Genomic DNA, 24,850 nt, shown 5'->3' with positions numbered 1-24,850 from the left:
TTCTCAAGGATGATGCTTAGGGAGAGATAAGGAAGGCTGGAAGCCAGCAGCTTTCAACCTCACCGTAAGTCTAAGTTTGGCCATACGGTTTGAGTATGGTTTGTCCCCACCAAAACTCAGGCTGAGGCTTGGTCCGCAGTGTGGTGGTGTTGGGAGCTGGTGTCCTCAAGAGGTAAATAACATGGTCATTAAGCTGGATTAATGTCTTTTTCATAAGACTGAGTTAGTTCTCTCCGGAATGGATTAGTTCCCACTAGGGCAAGATGTTATAAAGCAAGGCTGCCTCTTGTGTTTTGCCCTTTTATCACATACACCTGGTTTCCTTCCAGTTTTCCACCATGTTATAAGGGAGCATGAGGTTCTTACCAGAAGCTGACTATATGTGTCCACTTATTCTTGGCCCTCCAGGCTCCAGAATAATGAGCTAGACAAACTTCTTTCTTTTATGTATTACCCAGTCTTAGGTATTCTTCTACAGCAACAGAAAATGGACTAAGACAACTGTTATTACATGTACTTGTAGGCATCATAAAGAATCCATTAAAATGCCTTTAAAATTAAAGCGGTTATGTAAAAGATATTGTACTCCAAAAGATAACAACTATTTAATAATGACTCTGAATTATCATCAGATTAAAGGCAGGAAATAGAAAAGGCAAGAAAACATGTAAATAACCACAATTTGCTTTGTGAAGCTGCTCAAACTTCAAATGTATTCAATTGCATGATAGTAAAATAGTGTGGGTCTACTCCTAATAAAGTAGTAATTACAGAACAATAATGAAAGGGTCTCAGATTTACTAAGGAATCTTTATCTCACATAAATGCAAATTTCTGAGGTCTTATTTTTTTTTTTTGACTAACAGGAAAAAAAAATCAGAACAAAGGGCCTCTGAAATTCCTACCTGCCCCGATACTAAATTAAGCCTTTTATGACATTAAGATAAGTGCTTGTCTTTCCTGTTTCCCGGTTAGTGAAAATGAATACAATTTGGTAAAACTGACTGTGTTGTAATCATTTGAAACAACCATATTACCCTCAGCATTTTGTTTTTTGAGCTCTTTATACAGAAAGTAAAAGAGAAGCATAGTTACATACCATAAAACATTTCAATCAATGATGGTGGTCCCATAAGATTATAATGCTGTATTTTTACTGTACTTTTTCTATTTAGATACACAGATACCACGATGTTTCCTTTGCCTATAATATTCATTATGGTAACATGCTGCACCCATATGCAGCCTAGAAACAGTAAGTAGCCTAGTTACGTAGTAGGCTACACCATGTGTAAGTATGTGCAGGTGTGTATAAGATGTGTGTAAGTGCACTCTATGATGTTCACACACCAGAAAATCACCTAAGACTCATTTCTCAGAATACATCCTCACTGTTAAGTGATGTGTCACCCTACTTGTTTATTGAGATTTCTCTGTGTGCTGATGGTGGTGCACATAGAGAGGGCTCAATAAACAAGTGAGTTTATGCTCACCTGGTGGTGCTGTCCCATTCAATTTCAAAGAAGCTTTATAAAATGTATATCTTCATTTTACAAAGAGAAAACTGAGATTCAGAGAAGTTAAGTTTAAATGTCAGGGCATCCTTTTGGCATTCAGAATGTATGAACCAAAATTCCTTTAACATGAAGTCTTGGGTTTCTTATACATACCAGTTTTCTGGTGTCTGGTAATAGGAACCTTAATATATTGTGTCCCATGAGTGACACTGGCACTCAGAAGTCTCAGAAGCTACTGTGATGTTCAACAATATCTGCTTTGCTCTGTTGAAATTTACATTGATTTCCATTGCTAGCATTCTAAACTCCATTTTCACTCTAGCAGTGGCTGGAACTTGAAATCTTATCCTTAGGTTCTATTTATTTCTTGTGATGGTGACTCAGGCCATTGAGCACATAAATTATTAGATGAGGAAAGGAAGCAGATCCCAAACAGAATACATGAGATTTAGGTAAGTAGCAATGTATGGCTCTAGTTTGCAACTGACAGTCTAATGCATTTCAGTTCAATTTTTAATGGATTTTTATTCTACATCTACCTTCTGAATCAAAAAGCGTCCTTTGCCAAGAAACAATTTTATCTTCAGCTCCTCCTGCAAAATGAAGATAGTATTTGGCTTATAAAATATTATGAAATCTCGAGGAAACCACATACCTTGGAACTATGATTTTGACAGAAACGATATTGCTAATGATTTTCTTAAATCCAGTTACCTAAGCATTAATTCAAGCATTTCAAAATAGTCCCTAATTAGTTCTTCTTCTATTGAAACCAGTCTGCATGATGAAAGGCAGAATTACAGATGTCTCTTTGAAAAACAATAATTAAGTAAAAATTAAGACCAAAAAGAGCAAAAGAGGTAAAAAGAAAACTGGTATGGAAAAGGAACCTAAGACTTGTGTCAAGGGAGTTTGATTTCATACATTCTGAGTGCCAAAAACAATGGCATGACATTTAAACTTAACTTCTCTGAATCTCGGTTACCTCTCTGTGAAATGAAGATGTCTGCTTTGCAGAGTTGGGGTTTTTTGTTTCTTTGTTTGTAATTGAATGAGACAGCACTACTCTTAGCACATAAAGAAGTAAATAAACATATCAACCGTGACAAAATGAATGGCTAAAAATAGTCAATAAAACCTCAAAGATAGAATGTATATAAAATAAAAGCAACTTCCCTCTTATTTTCTTTTTAAATAAAGCATTACTGATTAGAGCAAACAGCATAAAATTTAGCAGTAAAAAGTCGTGACCACCTTTCTAACTCCAGTTGTTAAAGCACCAAAACTGAATAGGGAACTTGAGTTTCTGGTCAAGAAGCGGGGACTGGATTTATTACCCTCATGCCTTAACAAACTAGAAAAACAAGTACATGAAACAATGGTTTTCAGACACTGAACAATAGGTAGCACAGGGCAGTGATCTCTTAGAGAAGGAAAATACATGAGATGAGTCTTATGATTTCACTGGTTTACTGCCTGGAAGGTAATTTTTAGATCAAAACCCAGAGAGGTAGAACCCAAACAGAACCTGGAGCTTTTGTTGAGTTGAGAAGACAGGAATCAGACTTTGAGTCAAGGCATCTCGAATTTGTGGGCAGGACACCAGACAGGAAGGAGTAAGCCACAAACAGAACTCCAGCGATTTGGCCAGAGGTCTTTGGCTATATAGTGATCTCCTATGTGTGAAAGGAACCTTTCCACAGCCAGGGAACATGCCACAAGCAAAGAGTAGCCTGACCAGAGAAAGAACATACTTTGAGACCCATTTGTTAAGCTGGAAATGTATCATTTTAAAATTGTAAATGGAAACCCCACCACTTAATTCAGTCATTATATGACTCAAATCAATGACCAACATGTACTCGAGTCCAGGCACAATAAGTGTCTCTTCCACCCCATAGGGTGTTTTCTGTATTGCTCAAGACATTTATACATTCTGGAAAAGCTAGAAAGGAGGAGGAGAAGGAGGAGTTCCTGTACCCATATTTTGTGCCTGGATGGGAACACCTTAAAACTCCTGAAGCTAAAAAAATAAAAAATAAAAACAACAACAACAACAAAAAACAAACAAACAAAACAAAAACAAAAACAAAAAGAAACTCCTGAAGCCTGGTTAACACCCTAGTACTTGATACATGGCTTGGAGCTAAAGTAAAGAAAGTTAGAAAAAAACCATAGTTATTCATTTTTCAAAGGGGAGAATCTCTTATCCTCATAGCCTCAACGTTTTGGATTTTATTGGAAGATCTTGGATTATTTCTAATCTTAGTTGTGCATGGTTCTGTAGCAAACATCACAAACCCTGGGTTAAATACCTCTGTCTGGATTCAGACTGTCTTCTGGAAAGAATATTTCCCCAAACCCAAACTTACCAAATCAATAGAACGAGGGTTTAAACAGAAATAAAATGATTTTATCACATTTCACCTATTTTATGGTTCTTCAAATTGAATGTCTTTGAGTTTCAAGGAGACTGTAGACATGGAAGCTGAAAAATTGGGTTTAACCTATTTGAAATTCTTGTTTTGTCACTCTCTGGCAAAATGTAAGCTCTGCTTTCATTTCTTCCTGGTCAATATGCATTCCACTATCTGCTCTGTCATCTCCTCTTTGTCTTCCAATCCCTGTTCTTTCCCATGCTTTCCCACTGCATACTCTCTCTGTTTCTCAAGATTTTTCTCTCTCATCATACCTGCTACGCTCAACACTGATGTATTCACCAAATGTGCTCATAAAACAGGCCCACCTAGAGCATGGTTCAAAAGCATGGGGTCTGGAGCCCAGCAGTTGTATTCAAATTGTCACTGTTTACTTAGGGTTTTGCATGGTGAGCCACCAAGGTCATATCTGGAGGAAATTTTGGTATTTTATTTTCTTCCAGAAAGAAAAAAAGGGGCAGGATAGACTCAAGCTTCACAAACCAAAGGGAAGGAGCTATTCCATGAAGATGCTAGGGTTTGAAAAGCCTTGAGAACTAAAGCTCCATTTCTTATTTTTTCCATCCCCTTTCCCCTCCTCAGAACCAAGTAAACAGAAAGCTTTAGCATATGTATGTCCCCAGGCTCAGAATATGGCCTCACTTCTGGATGAGCAATGGCTGTGTTCAGAATAGCTGTTGATCAAACTTCAATAGATCCTTTTAAGCCATATCATAATGCAGCAAAACATCTGAACCAGAAAAAGACAATCATGCATCTTTTTTAACAGGTTGTGGAAGCTTTGAAAAAGCTTGTTACACTGAGGAAGAAACAGACTTGACTCACCTGCAGGAGGCTACTTGGCTGATTAAGGTTTGTCCCTTTTGCAAAGCATCAGCTGTGCAGTCTTTAATTTTTCTGTGTAATTCCTCATGCCTCGCTGCCAAAACAGCCAGACTTAAACTCTCTGATTTAAGGAGCTTAAGGTAAGCTTCAACTCTTCCAAGTACATCAAATGCCTGCCAAAGAAAACATAATTTTCTGCTTTTCTAGTTTAAAATTTACATCATCAAGTACAAGAAACACTAGCAATTAAACCAGGCTGAACAATTTATTAGTTTCATTATAACAGAAAACAACAATCTTAATTTTTGAAGATTGTTGGAAAAAAGCTGTATAGTTTTTTAAGGTTCCATTTAGGGAAATCGATCATAGCTTAGTTCAATATAAATAAATGTCAATACCATAAAATCACCAATATAGCTTACGTTGAGAATGTATCTATACAACACGAAGAGTTATAATTGCATAGAATTTGGAGAGTTGGTCTGGTTTATTTTGTACATTTTGTACTGTATACAAATAATAGATGAATTATTTAAAAAGATTATGCAGGCTTTTATGGCCTGAATGTTTCTGTAATATTCTTTAGAGGAAATTTCCCAGTAAATTCCAATTTGCTCTTGAAACACTGTAGGGAAATATTCAAGAAATTATGAGTGCCCCTTTTTTCTTTTGCTTTTGCAGATATAAAATCTTCAGCCTAATTCATCCAAGGCATCCATCTGTCTTCAAAGAGATTAGAATTTTGTTCTGAAGCAGTGCAAAGAATAAGACCAAGGTAATATTTAGCTCTGACATGCAGAAATAGGATTATGCAGAAAAAAACAAACCAAGGTATCGTCTTGAGAGAAGATTTTAAAATTCTTTTATTTCCCTCCATTGTTAGCAGATCAACAACCCAGCATGCAGGATTAAGCTTATAGAATTAACATAAACTAGAGAGGAGTTAGCCATTGGACCATTAAGGCTTAGCTGGCATTTAGATGGAGGAGCGTATGATATAAAGGCAATGAAAGAAGACTGTGGAAATATGAGGAAAAAGACAGAAAGCAGAGTACAGTCATCTTTCAAGGTCTCCTGATAGCTCATCTGATGTCTCTAGGAATAATTTCAACCTAGAGAAGAAATGTGTTAGGTACACTGAAGAAAATCTGACTGGCATGGGAGCTCTTGCCACATTGGCCTTTAGCACTATTGGAAGAAGTTACCTTATGGAATGTTCTATTCCAATCTGAAAAATAATCCTAACATGGTCAGCTGGGCAGTGTTGTGTAGTCAGGCAGGGGCCTTGACGTGTAGCTGCCCTGGGTTGCTGAGTTGGAAGCCAGTGAGCTTGGCAGGAGCTGACCAATAGAGTAGGAAGACCCTAGGTAAGGATTCCAAACCAGACGTAATGAGAACAGATAGACTCATGAGTCCAGTACCACTAAGACCTGAAGGAGACCAGGTGAGCAAGGATGAGCTGGTGCTGGAGCAACACAGGTGAAGCCAAGTGTAGAGGCTCTGGTTATGGAGGTACACGAATGCACTCATGACCCTTTACCTGCTGCCACCTCACCGGGTAAGCACTAGTGGCAGAATTGGAACTGAGCAAAATTTGAATTTACAAATGAAATCACTCAAACAGTGCCTTACTACTTATACACTGACATTCTGTTCTTCCCACCAATGCCCTCATGTCTCCCAAGTCTGCAATTTTGTTTATTTAGAATGTTTAAAACAACATCATTCTCATTTATTTAGCAGTGAAGAGGAAGTTATAATAATAACTCTAGTTTAATAAGAACTAACTACGTGCTTGCTTCAATACTGTGTGTTGCACAATTCTTATTTAGTCAACGAATATTGAATGCCTGCTTAGTTCCAGGCATATTCCCCTTAACAGTTCTAAGAGGAAGTAAGAAATTATCCCCATTATATGACTGAGAGAACCGAGTCTCAGAGAGGCTAAATAAATTGCACAAATTAACACTTCTATCAAGGGGCAGATTTGCAATTTATAACCCATCTGTCTGGCCTTAACCCTGGATTGTGGTGCCATGTGGCAAAGGATTGCCTTGGAAGACTTAAGAAGGAAGGGCTATTTCAGAGGAAGTTATAATCTTGGGTGGAAAAGGAGGGATTTTAAAACTTACTTATTGTAAATATGGCTCTATCTTTTCTTCTTATAGGTTAGAAAAGATACAGAGAAAGGTTGAGAGATTTCTCTTATGCTATAGGACTGTAAAAGAAAGAGAACTTAATTAAAGAAAGTTTGAACTCTTCTTTATCTGATTATTTTGCTTTCCTGTAGTTGGCAATGGAGCCAAGTGCAACAAGATGCTGATGAGAGAAAAGAAGATGATTGGCTGGGCACTAGCTGGACTGAGCTCAGCATCCAGCCAATTGTACCAGTAGGTATTCTACAAATGTATTTGTTGAGCTAATGAAGAAATAAAATCACTTACCTCCTTTCTACTGCTCTAGTTCTATTAAGTGTGATACATAGAACAATTTATAGTAAATATTTTCCTTACACATTTGAGAAAAAGCTCTGTAAGATAATTTGGCTATTTTGATTCTCAGTTATGGGTTATCTTTTGTCTTTGATATATCATTCCCTTCTTCTAGTGAATGCTTAGTCTTTCAATTTATTTCTATTTTATTAGGAAGTGATACTTTTATTATAACATTCAGGAAAGAGTGGAAGGGGTGGGCTCATGCCTGTAATCCCAGCACTTTGGGGGGCAGAGGTAGGTGGGATCAACTGAGGTCAGCAGTTTGAGACCTGCCTGAACAACGTGGTGAGACCCTGTCTCTACTAAAAATACAAAAAAATTAGCAGGGCCTGGTGGCACGCACCTATAATCCCAGCTACTCAGGAGGCTGAGGCAACATGAATCACTAGAAACTGGGAGGCGGAGGTTGCAGTGAGCCGAGATCACACCATTGCACTCCAGCCTGGGCAATGAGAGTAAAATTCTGTCTCCAAAAAAGAAAAGATGATGATGATTCAATGACGTTCTTTTCTATCCTCCCATAACCCATTGAAACATCATTTGCCAATAACCACAGTTTCTGAAATTTTAAAACATATTTTAAAATTCATATTGCTTATTTTGAATAAGCAGAGTTTGTTGTTAATTGGGGGTTAGTTTTAAAGTCAATGCCTAAAGCAAAAACCTGGCATAGTCAAGATCATCTTGAATGCCCTTAAATCATCCTTAAAGTTTAATGTATGTGAAATTAGTGCATATAGTAACATGTATTCACACTTAGAATTGAGAACCCCTGAGCTACACTAAAGGAAGAAATAAAGGGAAAGTCTGTATGTAAATGTCCGAGCCTTTTTGCCTTTCTTCCCTTATGATAATTCTCAAGTTTTCAGTGTGAATGGAGAAAGAATGGAAAATTCCAAAGTGCTTTTTCTTGCCTACACATTTAACTCCAATTTCTAATATTAAGCCACTATCACCTTAATACATGTTATATTTGTTGTTTTGAAAATTAGGAAGAAAATTGTATAAAAATAAGTGGGTTTCATGTTAGACATGTAGTAGGTACTCGGAAAATACTGGCTGTTACTCTAAATCTTGAATGATAGAACCTATCTTTAAAAAGTCACTGAGAAGAGCACGGCCACCTGGTGCTTGTCATTCATCCCACATGGGCCCTTCCTCTGTGGCCCCACTGAACATCTGCCACTCTCAAATGCTCAGGCATTGGTCTCATCTTTATTGGACTTAGATGCTAAAGCCACAAGGTCATTGAATGCATGTATGATATCACTCCACCCCTTCCTGAATTAACGTTATAATTAAAGTATTACTTCCTAATAAAATAGAAATAAATTGAAAGACTAGGCATTCACTAGAAAGAGGGAATGATACGTGAAGGACAAAGAAAACCCAGAACTGAGAATCAAAATAGCCAAGTTATCTTCCAGAGTTTTTTCTCAAATGTGTAAAGAAAATATTTACTATACATTGTTCTATGTATTACACTTAATAGAACTAGAGCAGTAGAAAGCAGGTAAGTGATTTTATTCCTTCATTAGCTCAACAAATACATTTGTAGAATATTGGTAAGATGGGCTGGATGTGGACCTCAATTCTACCCAAATCCTAATAGGAATAATCTGTAGACACAGAAATAAGAGTTACATTTCTGGGCTTTAACAGAAAGTTACTTTCAAGAAGACTATACTGTCTGTGATTCTCTGAATTATGCGCAAACTCATTTCTCTTATTCCTATGCAGAATTTGATGAGAACTATGTGCCAGCTCCAGAAATTATCTAAGTATCATTGCTTTCACTTAATCTACCCTCAAAATCGAACTGAGTGCTTTTCTATTTACCATATCCATAAAGAACCTGATATACGGGTTCCAACCTGGAAAGACTCCCTCTGCTGTACACACAGCACAGAACATATTATTTCTGGCAATAGGAACACTGTGACCCCTATATAAACTCCTTTGGAAGCAGTGTTTTCTTTTTAGTCTTTTTTCCTTCACATATCCCTCTTTCTTCAAATCTTATATGTGCAAGTCAAATAAAGCTGCTATGACTGGTTTGGGAAAAAAATGACACAGGACAAAGATATTTTATCCCCCCTGGTTCCTAGCTCTTGACCATTTTACATGTACTATTCAGTTTCTAGGCAGATAAGAAAATGAACCAGCTCTTTTTGGCCTTGTTTTGGTAAAGACTAAGGACTTGCTTGATGTTTGTTCTTTATGAAACTAATAAAGATCTTTCCTTTTTCACTTGTTTAGTACAGGACCCAAGGCAGCCTACACCAAATCAAATAGAGATAGTACCAGGACATGGCACGTTTCATTCTTTTAAAAATATCTACAAGATGAATTCAAACAAGAGCCATGAATCATCTAGCATAATTCTATCATGCTGTTTCACAAAAGGTGTTTAATAAGCAATATTGTTTTTGCTTCTTGACTAATCAATTTGAAGAGAGACACTTAAACAGGAACAACAGAAAGAAAACAGCCAAACCTAAAAAATTTCCTTCCACGAGTCTAGTGGCTGGAGAGAATTTTGTAGGAATGCTTATAACTACCAAAAATGCAAATCTCAGCTCAATGCTGAGCTGAGTTTAATTAGTGCTTCTAATTAGGGCACCGGATTCCATTACCCGGAGAGATTCAGATTTCCCTTGGGTTTCATTACAAAGACCAAAAACTTCCATTTCCTTTCCTATACATCACCTGAGATAATTTCTGGTGGTTCCCACTTTGGGGAACTGATTCCTAATTCATGTCCTGCCCAAATCTGCCCAAGCTTTCAAATGCCATGAACACCTCGGTATAAGGGTGATATGATTTTTAAGCTCCCAATATTTCCTGTCCCCTACTGCTTCTCCAGCTTATTGCTTGCCTGTCAAGGGCAGTTGCTGCTGGACCCCAGAGCTCCGTTTTTGTTCCAGGGTGAATTCATGGTATTAATGAGAATATTAAATGCCATTAGCACCTATGGAAGGCTTTTGTCTCCTAATCTGAAAAGCTGAGAATACACTGGAATAAAAGGAGTTTGGGATTGAAAGTGGTATGTATCTGAAGCATTTTATCAACAAGAAATGGAGGAAGTTTACGCATTGACCATCTCTTGTTCTGAGGCAAGAAATACAACTAGACGCACTCAATACCACTTTAGACAGCTAGTCACTATTTATAATTTCTGGTTTCTTTTCTCTAAGTTGACCTAAATGACTTTAAGGTGATCTTAGGAATATCAATACAGAAAATGTCCGTTTATAATGTGTAAAGCATTTATTTTTTCACTTATTCAAAAAAACACTGAAATCTATGGACTGTGTACTCAGCTATGTGCTGGGAATATGAAAATGAACAAAAGCATTAAATCACATTAGAGTGGCTAGTGCAGTATTAAATTCATATATAAAGACAAAATAATGGCTAGCACTTAGTGAGTGCTTAGCAGTTCTATGCTCTAGCCATGTATTAACTTACTTAGCACAATGACCCTGTGAGGTACCAATAGTACTTCTATTTTACAGGTTAAAAAAGCCAGATGCACAGGAAAGTTAAGTGACTGCCCGAGGTCATAGAGCTAATAAATGTCTGAGATCAGATTCACACTCAGGCATTCTGGCTCCAAAATCTGTTATTTTGGCAAAGTGTCATGCTATCAAACATTTCTAATTTTCACTTAATACCCTACAATTCCATTTATTTCACACTCCAACTCTATCCCAAAAGGATTGTGTATAATTTATCACCAATTATAAGAACTTTTATTATTGACTGATACTCTCTGAAGTAGGTAAGGATTACTAGACTGATTTTAGAAAAGAGAAAACTCAAGCTCAAAATGTAAATTGGTTTGTCACATGGCCATTTATTCATTCATCTAACACAAGTTTTTTCAACATATGTGACATCACAAAGAAGATTAAGACATAATCTCTCTCTTGGGAGGCCGAGGTAGGTGGATCACGAGGTCAAGAGATCGAGACCATCCGGGCCAACACGGTGAAACCCCGTCTCTATTAAAAATACAAAAAAATTAGCAGGGCGTGATAGCACGTGCCTGTGGTCCCAGCTACTCGGGAGGCTGAGGCAGAAGAATAACTTGAACCTAGGAGGTGGAGGCTGCAGTGAGCCGAGACTGCGTCACTACACTCCAGCCTGGTGACAGAGCAAGACTCCATCTCAAAAAAACAAAAAAACAAAAAACAAAAAACAAAAACCAAAAAAAAACAAAACACAAGACATAATCTCTAAGGAGCACAGAGAAATATTATGGAAATGATAGAAAATAAGCAATTAATGCTGTCTCAGAGGAGGCACTATGTGTAGAAGACAAGCCCTTTGCACAGCACTACCTGCCTTCTCAGATATGATGCAGAGATGAAGCTTAAATTTGTGTTCCTTGTATATTAAAGTAATTAAGTTATCGTCTTTCAAAATGGTTAAGTCCCAAGTCCCAAGTTCCTTGGATCAATATAATCTCCTATGAATAATTTCATGTAGTTGGCCTTGAAAATCTACAGTTCATAATATTTCACTGCTCTCATTCAAATAATTATTGAATACCCACTAACTAGAAGTCACTGTTCTAGGTGTGTGAACACAAAGTGAAAAGGACATGTTTCTTACCCTCAAGAAATTTTAATTTAGTAAAAGAAACCTACCCAGAGATAACTATAATACTAGGCAGAATGCATTTACTGCTGACAGAGAAATGCAAAAATCTGATACAGCATATAGAAGAGAAACCAATTAATACACTCTTAACTTAGAAATTCATTGATAGCTTTAATGTGAAAGGTATTCATGAGTGAGGACAATAAAATAATTGAACATCTCGATTACCAGACTATTAGGCATGAACTGAGTTGTGGGCTCTCACGAGACATTTAAGATGTTTAAGGTGTTCCTTTTTCTATATTTTTTCTGTATCTATTTTAATAATTGTATGCCAATAATGTAGCCATATTTATCAAATACTTGCTGTGGCTTAAGTAGCCTGAACTCTGAGCTTTAAAATCAAAGGTTTCTAAACCCTACAGTCATCATTCTCTCCAAGCGAGCACAGGAAGAGGATAAATTAAGACATCATCTGCTTCTTGTGGTGAGGTTTGCATCATCATGACTTTTTCAATTCTTAAATATCTCTGCATATTTAAAGACATGTTCAGCATAGAATAGAAACTCCTTAGCATGCTATTCAGAACCCTGCTTGATATCTCCACCTGCTTCTACCACCTTTGTCTCTCATCACTCTAGGCATACACCCTACACTCCCGGCAAATTGAATTATCTTAGGTTCCCCAAACATGGCATGACTCTGTACCATCCAGCCCTTCCTCGACGCTTCTTGACCCATCCTTTCAAACTTATCTCAGCTGTCACCTCCTCTGGGGAGCCTTCCTTGACTCTTTTTTCCCTAGGCCAGATTAAGGGTCTCTGCTCTGTGTACCCTAATACTTCGGGCTTACTCCATCACAGCTTTCCCACAGCCCAGTGCCCTTCTGTTCCCTTGCCTCTCATCTAAACTTGACTGAGAAGGTCTGGAAAGCAGGGATTATATCTTCCATTGTGTTTGCTCAAGTACCCATCTGATGCATGGGAAGAATAGCAACACAATATATTAGCTGAAGGCAAATATGGAGGAAGAGAGGGAGGGAACACAGGTGGCTTTAGTTATTTCTAAGTGAAAGGGAAGTTGTTCTGAAAAAGAGGAAATTAAGACAGGCTGCTGAGGAAATATAAAACCAAAAGTAATTACATTTTCTTTGATATCTAAATAACATTTAGCTGAATTTCTTGAATTCATTTATATCACCTCAATAAATTCCTTGTGGATAGTATTTTTCAGGTACTCTACTTGGGCAAGTTTTTTAAAATTTCAATCTATACAGCAACTGGACCATTTTAAATTAATTGTTTTCCTCGGCTGGGCCTAAAATGTGTTTATTTTGAAAATGGTAAGATCACATATGTATCACGTGTATATACAAATGAAAATAAGTGTACCAAATGCCATGCTTAAATGTTTTCATCTGAAACGATGATGCTGCCATAAGCATTACTGTGCATCACTGTAAATATCTTGCAAAAGCAACATCATCTTCTTAAAAGACATTAAAGTTTCAACAGCTATGGCAGAAACAATGGAAGCTATAACAATTGCTACATTTCAAACTACTTTTTATGTGTTTCTTTGGCCACCCCAACTTTTGCTTTATCTTTGCTTTCAGGCTGATCACCCAAAAATCAGACCATGTTTGGAAAATGGATTTCCAAACATGGTCTGATTTTTCCTGTTTCCTGTGTTTGCTTTCTTCAGTGAAATCATGTGTCTGGGAATGGAAGGGATAGGACATGATACATTATGAGCAGTCAGTCATGTTTTACAGTTTCGGGTTCAGTTGCAGCTGTCCTATAAATATAGGCTCATGCCTTTCTGTTTTTGAAACATTATATATTTGTCTCTGATTCAAACTAAATTCCCTTAACAATGATGAATATATTTGGGGTGATCAATAAATATCAACTGTAGCTCGTCTTCTGTGAACACAGTAGAAGTATAATAAATAAGATAATCTACAATCCTGAAGGATGAATCTTTTGGAGGATCAAGATGAATTATTCTAATAGGTGCTATATTCATATTTCATGCCATGTTCTTATAAGTCTTAGCAACATCTGATAATTAGAGAAACTCTTCTCCAATCAGCTATTAGTCATTGTCGGCAATTGACACTTACTTGTATATTCTGCTAAGTGATTTAACAAATAGCTGCATTCACCAAACACATTAGGAAATTCTAAAAAGAACAGGAAGTATATCAGATTCTTGAGTTAACACGGCTCACTCTTCACTTGAATCCAGCAGTCGGTTTACAGCAATGCCATTTCAACATCGCCACCTGCTGCTCACTCCGGGTCCAAACATGCATATCTCAAGACACAGGCTGCCAGACATTAATTACCTCGGTGAGAAACATTCCTGAACCTGGGGTAATCATCAAACCCTAGCAGAATTAAAGGTAATCCATTGCACTCCTGGAGCACTGGGCAAAGGCAGTGAGGGAGCTGTTGTCAACGTGGGCAATTAAGTGATAATTATATTTTACTGAATCTCACAAATTGGAAAATATATTGGCTTTTGGATTTTTGGTATGTTTTGATCTCTGGTATATCCCCAGCATTTAGAACAATGCCTGACACATAGCAGTGGCTCAATAAATATATACTAAATAAGTAAATATGTAAAGAGAAGAAGGGCAATTCATCTCATGAATTCATCTTTAAATAATAAAATAAATTATTGTGACATATTTCTAGTAACTAATAATGTCCCTACCTAGAATTCTTAGAGAGCAGAATGAATGAGAATGAAAGGAGGTGGGACATGGTGGCTCACACCTATAATCCCAGCACTTTGGAGGCCAAGGAGGGTGGACTAGATCCCTTGAGCCTAGGAGGTGAAGACAAGTCTGGGCAACATGGCAAAATCCTGTCTTTACAAAAAATACAAAAAATTAGCCTGCTGTGGTGGCATCCAAGCTGCCTGGGAGGCTGAGGTGGGAGGATTGCCTGAGCCTGGGAGGTCAAGGCTGCAGTGAGCTGTGATCATGTCACTGCACTTCAGCCTTGATGACAGTGAAACCCTGTCTCCACTCCCCCCCAAAAAAGAAAGAAAATGAAAGGAAAGGGGGAGAGAGTCTCTTCAATGATTTTAACCAGAAATATGATTAAAACCTGGATGAAGAAAGAAATATATGTGATATGAGAAAATTACTAACAGTCTATTCTGCAGATAAAATGGGATATTCTTTTTATTTTAACAAAATTCAAAAAAGTAAAAAGCATACTTGAAAAATCATATATTTCACTTTTTACCAAGCTGATATTCAAGATATCCCACTCACTTATTTATATATTGCCCACGATACTAACACATTTGTTACACTAGTATTTGACACAGAAATTGAAAAAGTATATTGACCTAGCTTCAACAAATTTGGAACAAGAGGTTGTTTGCTGAAAAATAATTCCTCTTATCCAGAATGAAACTGATTTTCAAGGAAAGCACCTTTTTGTAAAATGCTGATTTCAAGTTTTATTCCTGCAGTGCTAACATCCAGATCTGCATGTGTTGGGAGAGGAAGTTCATGGATCTCTGGTGCTCCCACTGGTAGGTCAAGAATACAAGACTCTGAGCCCTCTACATCTGGGCCACTTTTCAGTGTTGAGTCTACACTTTTCAGCGTTGAAGTGATGTTGCCCTCCAAAACAAAGAGCAAACTTGCTTCCTATTTGCTGATTCCCCAAGTTTAGGGTTCCTTTCCTGAACCCCATCTGCTACAGGTGCATACATCAAACTGGGCCCATCTGCATCACCCAGGGAGAATTGGGGCTGGGAGAATCAATGTGGCATAGTAACATTCTGGCTACTGCTTTGCTGTAATAAATAGCCTCTGACCCAGAAGTCAGGAGTCTTATGTAATCATCCAGGAAACTGTGATGAGTTAACATGTTAGCTTGAAAGTAGGGTAAAATCTCAAGGCCCTCACAGTTCTTGAGAGCATGACTTCATCTAAGAACAGGAATGTTCACAGTTAGGGAACCCCAGTGTACTCAAGGCACAATAAAGTGAATTTTCAAGTGGAAAATTCAGTGTTTTGGAGACAACTGGTTATATAAGCTGAAAATGCCTTTTCACTAGTGTAAACAGAATTTTACTCTAGAAAAAGAATTTTGAGGGATTTTGAAATTATATTAATTTTAAAAAATCAGTGCTTTATTTAAACTAGGGTTATGAGAGTCACGTTAAAAATTGGGTAAAGTGGTCAGATTTTTGTAAAATTTGGAGGTTTTACAATATCAGTAAAAAAGAAAAATACCATTTATCAGCCACGAGAATTTTCTTTTAAGTGGCTTTATACTACATAATTTCATCATTTGTTTCTACCTAATAATATAGTAAAGAATTCATTTCAAGAGTCATGATTAAAAATCTACTCCAGCTTTTATTTTTGCTAAGGGTAGAAATATCCATTATCTCTCACATAGAGTTCTTAGATTTGGAGTCAGAAATTATTTCCTTGATGCTTTGAAAAGGGAGAGGATTCTAACACTATCCTGAGTGCCACGTGGCTATAGAACGTGCTATAATATGGATAATCCCAGTGGAGCTTATTATGATTTGTATAGTTAGCATGCCAAGGCTTTCAAATGATAAAACAGGGAATCTAGAAATCAAATGTTTTTGTGGTCAAGAAACATGAATTCTCTTCTCTAATCTGTGCTGAATTACTGTATGAGTTTGAGAAAGTAACCACTCTCTTCTCCTTCAAAAAAAAAAAACAAAAAACAAAAAACTTTTGCAGGACATATTCCTTCTCTGTTAAAACTGGGAAAATATCTCAGCAAAGTACAAAATAATGACAGCAGAGAAAGCAACAGTAAGAAAATGAGAATGAAAGAAACCGTATTTTGCCAGGCTATAAACTATAGGGTTTGTACTGGAAGCATTGTTTTATAGTAGTATGTTTCATAACTCTTTTCCTTAGAAGCAGTATTAACTGACTTGTAGATGACCCACTCATTTTGAAGAATGAACATGCAGTGTAAATTTAAGAGTCTCTCATTCAAAAACAAAATTACTGAGGAGAAACTTAACTAGCACCTAACATCTAATTAGTTCAACAGCTCCAGTAATATGGTATATCTGCTTCCTCTCTTAAAGAAATTCCCAATGACAAATAATTTGACAATAAATCTTTAACATTTTACCACAACTTAGCACCTCTGTTTTGAAATTTTACTATTCAGCCGGGCACGGTGGCTCAAGCCTGTAATCCCAGCACTTTGGGAGGCAGAGGCGGGTGGATCACGAGGTCAAGAGATCGAGACCATCCTGGTCAACATGGTGAAACCCCGTCTCTACTAAAAATACAAAAAATTAGCTGGGCATCGTGGTGCATGCCTGTAATCCCAGCTACTCAGGAGGCTGAGGCAAGAGAATTGCCTGAACCCAGGAGGCAGAGGTTGCAGTGAGCCGAGATCGTGCCATTGCATTCCAGCCTGGGTAACAAGAGCGAAACTCCGTCTCAAAAAAAAAAAAAAAAAAAAGAAATTTTACTATTTATTTTTTCAAAAACTTTCTTATTAGTAAAAAAGTTCAAAATTAATTCACTATTTTGATATACACCAGGACACTGTATGCAGGGTGTTGATGTTGTGATTTTAGATCACAATGTACCTAGCTTCCAGGGTTTCCTCATTCGTTTCCTGTCACATTGTCTACTTTGAAAACAACAGTGAAATTTAAAGTATGAAACAAAAAGGTAGAAAATGTTTTCAAATAAGATCACCAGCCTCATATACTGAGTGGTTCTCAAGTGATGTGAACAGGTAAACATTGCTACTTAGCAGGAATCACCTGCTACAATCAATGCCCAATGAATCAGAGAGGAGAAACAGCAGTTCTCCAACTCAAGAAGACCTGGAGGTGGTCCAAAGGCAGATTTCACTTTGGCTGACTTAGGCAAGACCACGGCAGAGCAATCATGCTAAGGCACTGTTTCTAGACTTATGGCTTGTGTACAAAGGGCTTGCAATATTCATATATTTTTAACTGGTAAAGAAAAGAGGATTAAAAAAAAAGAATCCCTTTGGTAAAAATTTTAAGATATTTTTAAACCTCGATATATTTGTGATAATTGTCTTCCTCCATGAGAAACACTACAATGTGAGCACAAGTGTCCCCCCACCCCCAAATAGACCAATGGCAGCTGTAAGATAAAACCCTCATGAGGCTAGGCGTGGTGACTCATGCCTATAATTTCAGCTCTTTGGAAGGCTGAGGAAGGAGAATCACTTGAGCCCAGGAGTTTGAGACCCTGTCTCTCCAAAAAAAAAAAAAAAAAAGATGAAAAAATTAGTTATGCATGGTGGAATGTACCTATGATCCCAGCTACTCAGGAGGCTGAGGTGGGAGAATCAATTGAGTCTGGGAGGTGGAGGCTGCAGTAAGCTATGATCACACCACTACACTCCAGCCAGGGTGAGAGGGCCAAACCCTTTCTCAAAACAACAACAACAACAAAAACCATCCAATCAGCCAAACAAAACACCACCACCCCCCACCCCCAGAAAAAAAACCCTCATGAGGTTTGTTGTTTTTAAAGTCACCCTTTACATGTGAAAACAGTCTTTTAGTTTTGAGAGCCAAATAATGGTCATAATAGAAATACATGTTAAAAGCTCTTCTTTCCTATCAATTTTGAAATTCTACATGGAGTTCTGACTTCTGTGATGTGCTCCAGCCAGATGCAGTCATGAGTCTTTTACCGGTCTGCCTGATTACCAAAAATTATCAACTTGACCTCACACTGACCTTGTTAGCACTGTTAAAAAATTCATTTGCCTCCTTTAACCAGGTATTCCTTTCCACCATGAGTTGACCAAATTCTTCCTGAAGCTGACTCAGTTTCTGGTGAGAGAGCTGGAGGTGCTCTTTCTCCACGTAGTCCTTTGACAGCAGAATTCCCAGTGCCTCACTCTTCAGCTTCTCAACAGCAAAATTCCATTCCTGCAAGAGATCATTCTTAAGTTTATTTTACACATCTCCCCTGTTATGGACTGAATGTTTGTGTTTCCCCCAAATTCCTCTGTTGAAATCTAATCCCTAAGGATGATATTAGGAAACAGGACTTTGGGAGAGGATTAGTGACCTTATTAAAAAGGCCTGAGAGGGCTGCCTTGCCCCTTCCACCATGTGAGGATATGTAGGTTAGGAGTCTGCAACCCAGAAGAGGGCTTTCACCACATCCTGACCGTGCTGGCACACTGAGCTCAAACTTCTCACACCCAGATCAATGAGACATAAATGTCTATTGTTTATAAGCCTTTCAGTCTATACTACTTTATTACAGCAGCTCAAAGCGACTGACACCCTTTTTTATAATTTCTAAGATTCAGAGAACATTTAAATGTGTTGAGTATATAAAAAATCTGCCATTCGATTTTCAAATCACGTAAGTGTAGTAAATACTGTAGTGGTAAATGCATCACGACAGGTTTGAGCACCATGTAGATGTAATGGGAAAAGACACAGAAAGAGGATAAAAAGGGAGAGTAGAAAGAGGCAGGAAGTGGGGGTGAATGACTGGCAGGGCTCCCAGCTGACCTAAATACAGGTCACTTCCATTTCTGTTAGCTCCACCTAAAAATATACTCCCGATACAATGAACAACAGTTTTAAATCTCAAACTCTTTTTGTCGTATTTTTATTCATTTAAGTATAAAAACATATCTTTCCCACAATTATGTCTCACTGTCAATGTGGGTAAATGTGCGCAAGAAATGAAGAGAAATCACGTCTTATGGCTGTTGTTTTTGTACCTGCCTAGGTAACGTAGTGCTATTAGGTTGGTAGAAAGGTATTGGTTTTTTGTTTTTTTTTTTTTTTTTTTTTTTTTTTTTGCCTTTCAAAGTAATTACCTTTGCACCAACCTAATAAAATGAAGTTCTGTTACTCTTCATAAAATGAATAGCTGTTACTGTTCTGTATTTCCTCCTTCGTGATATCAGTTTCACCTTTTAAGTCTTCACTCTTACTAGTATATAGACCTTTCAGAAAATGAAAAGAGGTAGCTTTTTACTTTTTGTTGCATGAGAATGGAAAAACAATAGAGAATTAAAATACGAGTTTGAGTAAATCAAACATATTTACATTCAATTTATTTGATGGGAAATTCAAGTTTCTTGCAAAAGTCCTGAAGTCAGACCGACTGTCATAAAACAATGATTATCACTAACATGGCCATCTTGTTAGTGAAGTTTCCGGTATCAATATAAGCTAAAAGTTGAGTGATAGGCATAGGTTACTTGTTAAACATGGAAAATTTAGCACAAGGTTTCTGAAATCTCAATATGACTCCATCCTGCCTTGTTCTACCAGTACGAAGTGTCCTATTATTAAGTTACATTTGCTATATTACATTATATAAAGTAAGTACAATTTCAGTGCAATTTGCCATTCTTGTTTGCATTCATCCATTCATTCAAAAGTGTGCTAAGTACTACATACCTGACACTATGCTAAGACAGATGCCTTGGGGAATACAAAGAAAGAATAAAATGGCCTGTGCAGTGGCTCAAGCCTGTAATCCCAGCACTTTGGGAAGTTAAGCCAGGCAGATCGCTTGAACCCAGGAGTTGGAGACCAGCCTGAGCAACATGGAAAAACCTCGTCTCTATAAAAAATACAAAAAATTAGCTGGGCATAGTGGCACATGCTTGTAGTTCTAGCTACTCGGCGGGGCTGAGGTGGGAGGATCACTTGAGACCAGGAAGTCAAGACTGCAGTGAAGTATGATCATGTCACTGAAATACACACACTCTCTCTCTCTCTCTCTCTCTCTCTCTCTCTCTCTCTCTCTCAATACAATAATAATTAGCAGGTGTTAATATAGAAATTGTACATATCATATTGTGGTGTCCATAGAACCTGTTACAGTACTTGTGCAAGATAAAAATATTTTGATCAATGAATACAGGAGTATAAAACGTTGAGTAAGAAATTGGAATTCTTTGAAATATCAGTTATATAAAATTGTGGCTTATAACTATAATCCTCAAAAATCCTTAAATTAGATATTATTATTTTTTCTAATATTGACATAGGTTCAGAAGAGTATGTTACCTGAGGTTACATATCCAGTAGGTGGCAGTACCAGGACTAGTTCACAGGTCTTTGTATCACGCTACCTTCCAGGGAACTGAGGATAGAGAGGCTCCAAAATCTGCAAATTTCTCAGTGCATGCTAAAGCAATACTCTTAGGCATGGATATGGGCTACATGAATTCTCAAGATTTTTCAATTTTTAAAGAGCTATTGTGTCCCCACTTAAGGAAAACTTAATATGTGCCAAGACGTTCTTTCATAAAGCACTCTAAATACCCCCGATCACTTAAAAGCCATTACTTTAACCTATTGGGAATGAGCAAATATTTTTAAAATAGTACAATATCTGGCACACATAGTAGGCACTCACTAAATGTTAGTCCCACTTTTCTGCTCATCAACTTTGGTTCATTAGCTCTCCAAAATTTGTTCTTTATTTATGGGTATCCTCCTGTTACCCAGTTGTAAAATTACGGTAGTAAAATGTTTCTCCAAATGTTATTGATTAGTGTTAAGTATTGATCAGTCTTAGGAGATTAAACAAAGTAAAACAGAGTTTTTTGTTTGTTTGTGTTTTTTTTTTTTTTTTTTCTGCAGTACTTCTCAGAATCTTTAATTTGTTAATGTGCATTGAGACTCTCCTAGAGGAAAGCGTGGTATGGAATATTTTGGACAAACTTTCTCGATGAATCAACTGTTTGCTAGTCATCTCAGGGGACCAGTGCTCCAGTTGGAACAATGTTGGAAACAAAGGTTCTGTGGCTAAGAGCAGCTGAATCACCAACTAGGTTCCTCAGCTCTTACAAGCCTTTCTGTTTCTTTGTTTTGTCCCTGTTCATTTCCTCTCTTTGTACCATTCTTTCTTCTGTCTGTTAAGATCTGTGAGGCATTAATACTCAAACTTAGGTGGAGAAATACTTAATGTGTAAAGATGCAGAATAAAGCAGGGAATTTTAAAAAAAGATTTGGCATTGACCAGAACTTTCTGTGCTGATTAGGCGGAGTCCATTTAACAAATACGGAGAAGCTCGGGGGGTGGGGGTGGGACGGTGGGAGGTGGGGGTGGGCAAGGAAAATGTAGCAGTTAGGATATGAAGAAATGAAATATAGCCATTGTGTCCTCAGTCTAACAACACCAAGCTCCAGGATCTTGTCTTAACCGTCTGCAAGATAGTAAGGGTTGATTTTTTCCCCCTATATGTTAATAGTGTGCTAAATACTTTACATGCATTATCTCATTTAATCTTCACCATATCTCTTTGAAGTAGGCACTGTTATTATCTTCATTTTGCAAATGGAGTAACTGGGGCTTAGAGACATTACCAACTTTCCCAAGGTGTCAACATTAGTAAGAGAAAGAGCCAAATTTCAAACTCAGGTAGTTTGACCCTGCAATCTACTATCTCAACCAGTATTCCAGCCCCAGCTCTTCTCAGTCTTGATATACTGTTTTTCTCATCAAAGAATGATTAACCATGTTATTTTGGAATTTCCTAGGTAAAACTTCCATATGGCCTGGACAAGACCTTGGAGGTGATAAAAATTGTATATGACCCTGAGATTCTCAGATTTGAAACCAGAAGTCTTGCTATTTCAGAATAAACACAAAGCTAATATAGATACAGTTGGAAATTTACAGCCCAAACTCAGACTTAATTTTGCTTAGCAACTGGACCAAAATAACAAACCTCTTCTCCATGAATAAGAAAAGAAATACCTGTTCTCTAACAATGTTCATAAATCTGCCTTCAGTATAAATTTTGCAAACAACATTAAAGAGAGACTGTTGGGGTAAAGCCAAGTCTTTGAAAACCCGCTTTAACCTTATGCTTCACATCATGCCATAAAAAGTGGACTGTGACCTTCTAAAGAAGCTGTAAAGGACTATTTGTGCCTCTTATCGTTTTTTGTTCTCCATCCCCAGTCTCTTCAATTACATTTTCACATGAACTCTGTGGGTATTAAATGAAACTGGGTCCATTAAATATTTCTATTCAATCTTCTCGGAAAAATTGATTCTGTTTTCTTTGGACAATCTATAGGCAGTTTCTGAAACATTTCTATACCATTCTGTAATGTATTTATTTCCCCTGTCATTTTTCACAAGGGATGCTTCCACTACTTTATTTTTAAGATAAAACTTTTCAGAGCCATCTGAATCCATCACACTATTTAAAAAATATAGTTGTCACCCTTGTCAAGGCTAGAGGAGCCCAGTGGAGAAAATCTCATTCTGTTTTCTCTAAGCTCTTGCTGCCTGCCTGCTAAGTGTTAAACCTCTAGCAGGGTCTCAGTCACTTTGCAATAAAATATTTCCAGTACTTGTCCCCACCAGCAGAAAGACAAAGCCTTCCATTTCCTTGGCTTTTCAATTTGACAGAGATATGTGCATATCTCTGACATGATACAGACGTGAGGCCCTATGTGTTCCTAGGCTTGTGGTGTCTCCATAGGTCACTCCTTTATTTTCATTTTTCACTCACAGTAGGAACCTTTTCAACTGTACCTTTCAGTATTCCATTTGCTGAGGAAATTGAGCTTCTCTAGGATCACTTGATTGAAAGGGTACTTCTAAGAGGATTAGTGCTGATAGACAAGAAAGTGAAAAAGATTTCTTCTTTCCTTCCCTCCCACTGTTAGTCCCAGCTTAGCTCTTTAAATGAAGTTATGAATTGGCATGACGATTATCCAGCAAGCAGATCGAAAAAGTAAAAATGTTAGCTGCTCCAACTGAAAAGAAAAAATAATAATAACCACAGTATGTTTAGTAAGCTTTTGCTCACACACAGACTTCCCTGTATATGAGGGGATTTTAACCATTACCATTAGGTGGTAAATTTTCACTGTAAGCTTGACTTCAGAATATAAATTGTAAATGGGGGAAAGGTGGACAAAAACCAATAGGGAATATATTTGAAAACTACTAAAAAATATCAACTTTGGAGTTTACTGGCCAAAATTAGATCTGACAGAAGCATGTGTTGAGTTCATGTATAGTTCCCAAGCATGGCTGATTCCTAGATCATCTCATTAGATATAGCCTATTTCTTGTTTAATCCCTAAGTCTACAGTTCCATTTGGTTCAGTGCAAGGAGAATTAACTCATTAACACAAAATTATAGAATTTTACATGATTGCATTATCAGATGGTTAAAAACAAACCTGGCATTTTTAATCATAAAATATTTGAAAGTCTGCTTTAAGCAGATTTTTCTTTTTTACAGAAATGTTTATGCTTTTCAAAACCATAATGCCCCTTCAAGAATGGCACTGAGCCCTTTAAAAGTTGAAACTCTCTATGTCAAGTTGGATTACAAACTGGGCGGCAGTTTCTTCTCCTCATGCTCCCTTCAGGGTCATTTCTATGCTGACCTATACAAATGCCAGGGTCATTCTGGAGAGAAGTGTCTTGCCTCAGTCAGTCACCCATGCTGCTGAGTTCAGTGTCTACTGGCCATTTGAACTTTGCCCTCATTATGATGCAGTCCAGCAAAGTGACAGACTGCAAACAGGAAGAACTGATTTTGTATTTCACCTAGAGATGAAAGAAGTGTGCTGTTTCACCTGCCAGACATATGGTAGAAAATCATTGCGATTGAACCAGGCAGAGCTTGTAAGAGCAAAGAACTCCAGCTAGAGGTATACTTTATTCCAAACTTAAGTAGCTTCAGGCAGAAGATTTTGCTTTTTTTTTTTTTTTTTTTTTTTGCATTTTAGGTTTTGGGGTACATGTGAAGAACATGCAAGATTGTTGCATAGGTACACACATGGCAGTGTGGTTTTCTGCCTTCCGTCCCGTCGCCTGTGCTTTACTTTCACTGCAGTGCAATGGCAGTCACCACCAGTTGGTACATTTCTGTTTCTCTAGTGACTCATCTGCTAATTCAGTGACAAATTAGCTGTGCTTCA

General features: G+C 37.4%; 1 protein-coding gene across 6 annotated transcripts in view; it reads right to left on the bottom strand.

Annotated features, from left to right (window-relative positions):
• CCDC141 (coiled-coil domain containing 141) overlaps positions 1–24,850 on the bottom strand; it is a 227,616-nt gene that overhangs the window by 89,647 nt on the left and 113,119 nt on the right. For all 6 annotated transcript variants that reach the window (XM_074399403.1, XM_074399405.1, XM_003921815.3 and 3 more), the window contains exons 8-9: positions 18,650–18,844; positions 4,781–4,953 (exon numbers count right to left, since the gene is read on the bottom strand). In XM_074399403.1, coding sequence (XP_074255504.1) covers positions 4,781–4,953; positions 18,650–18,844 — 368 coding nt within the window. The remainder of the gene's footprint in view (positions 1–4,780; positions 4,954–18,649; positions 18,845–24,850) is intronic.

This window comes from Saimiri boliviensis, chromosome 5, assembly GCF_048565385.1.
Source record: "Saimiri boliviensis isolate mSaiBol1 chromosome 5, mSaiBol1.pri, whole genome shotgun sequence".
Taxonomy (NCBI): domain Eukaryota; kingdom Metazoa; phylum Chordata; class Mammalia; order Primates; family Cebidae; genus Saimiri; species Saimiri boliviensis.
This window is presented reverse-complemented; position numbering and strand designations above follow the sequence as displayed.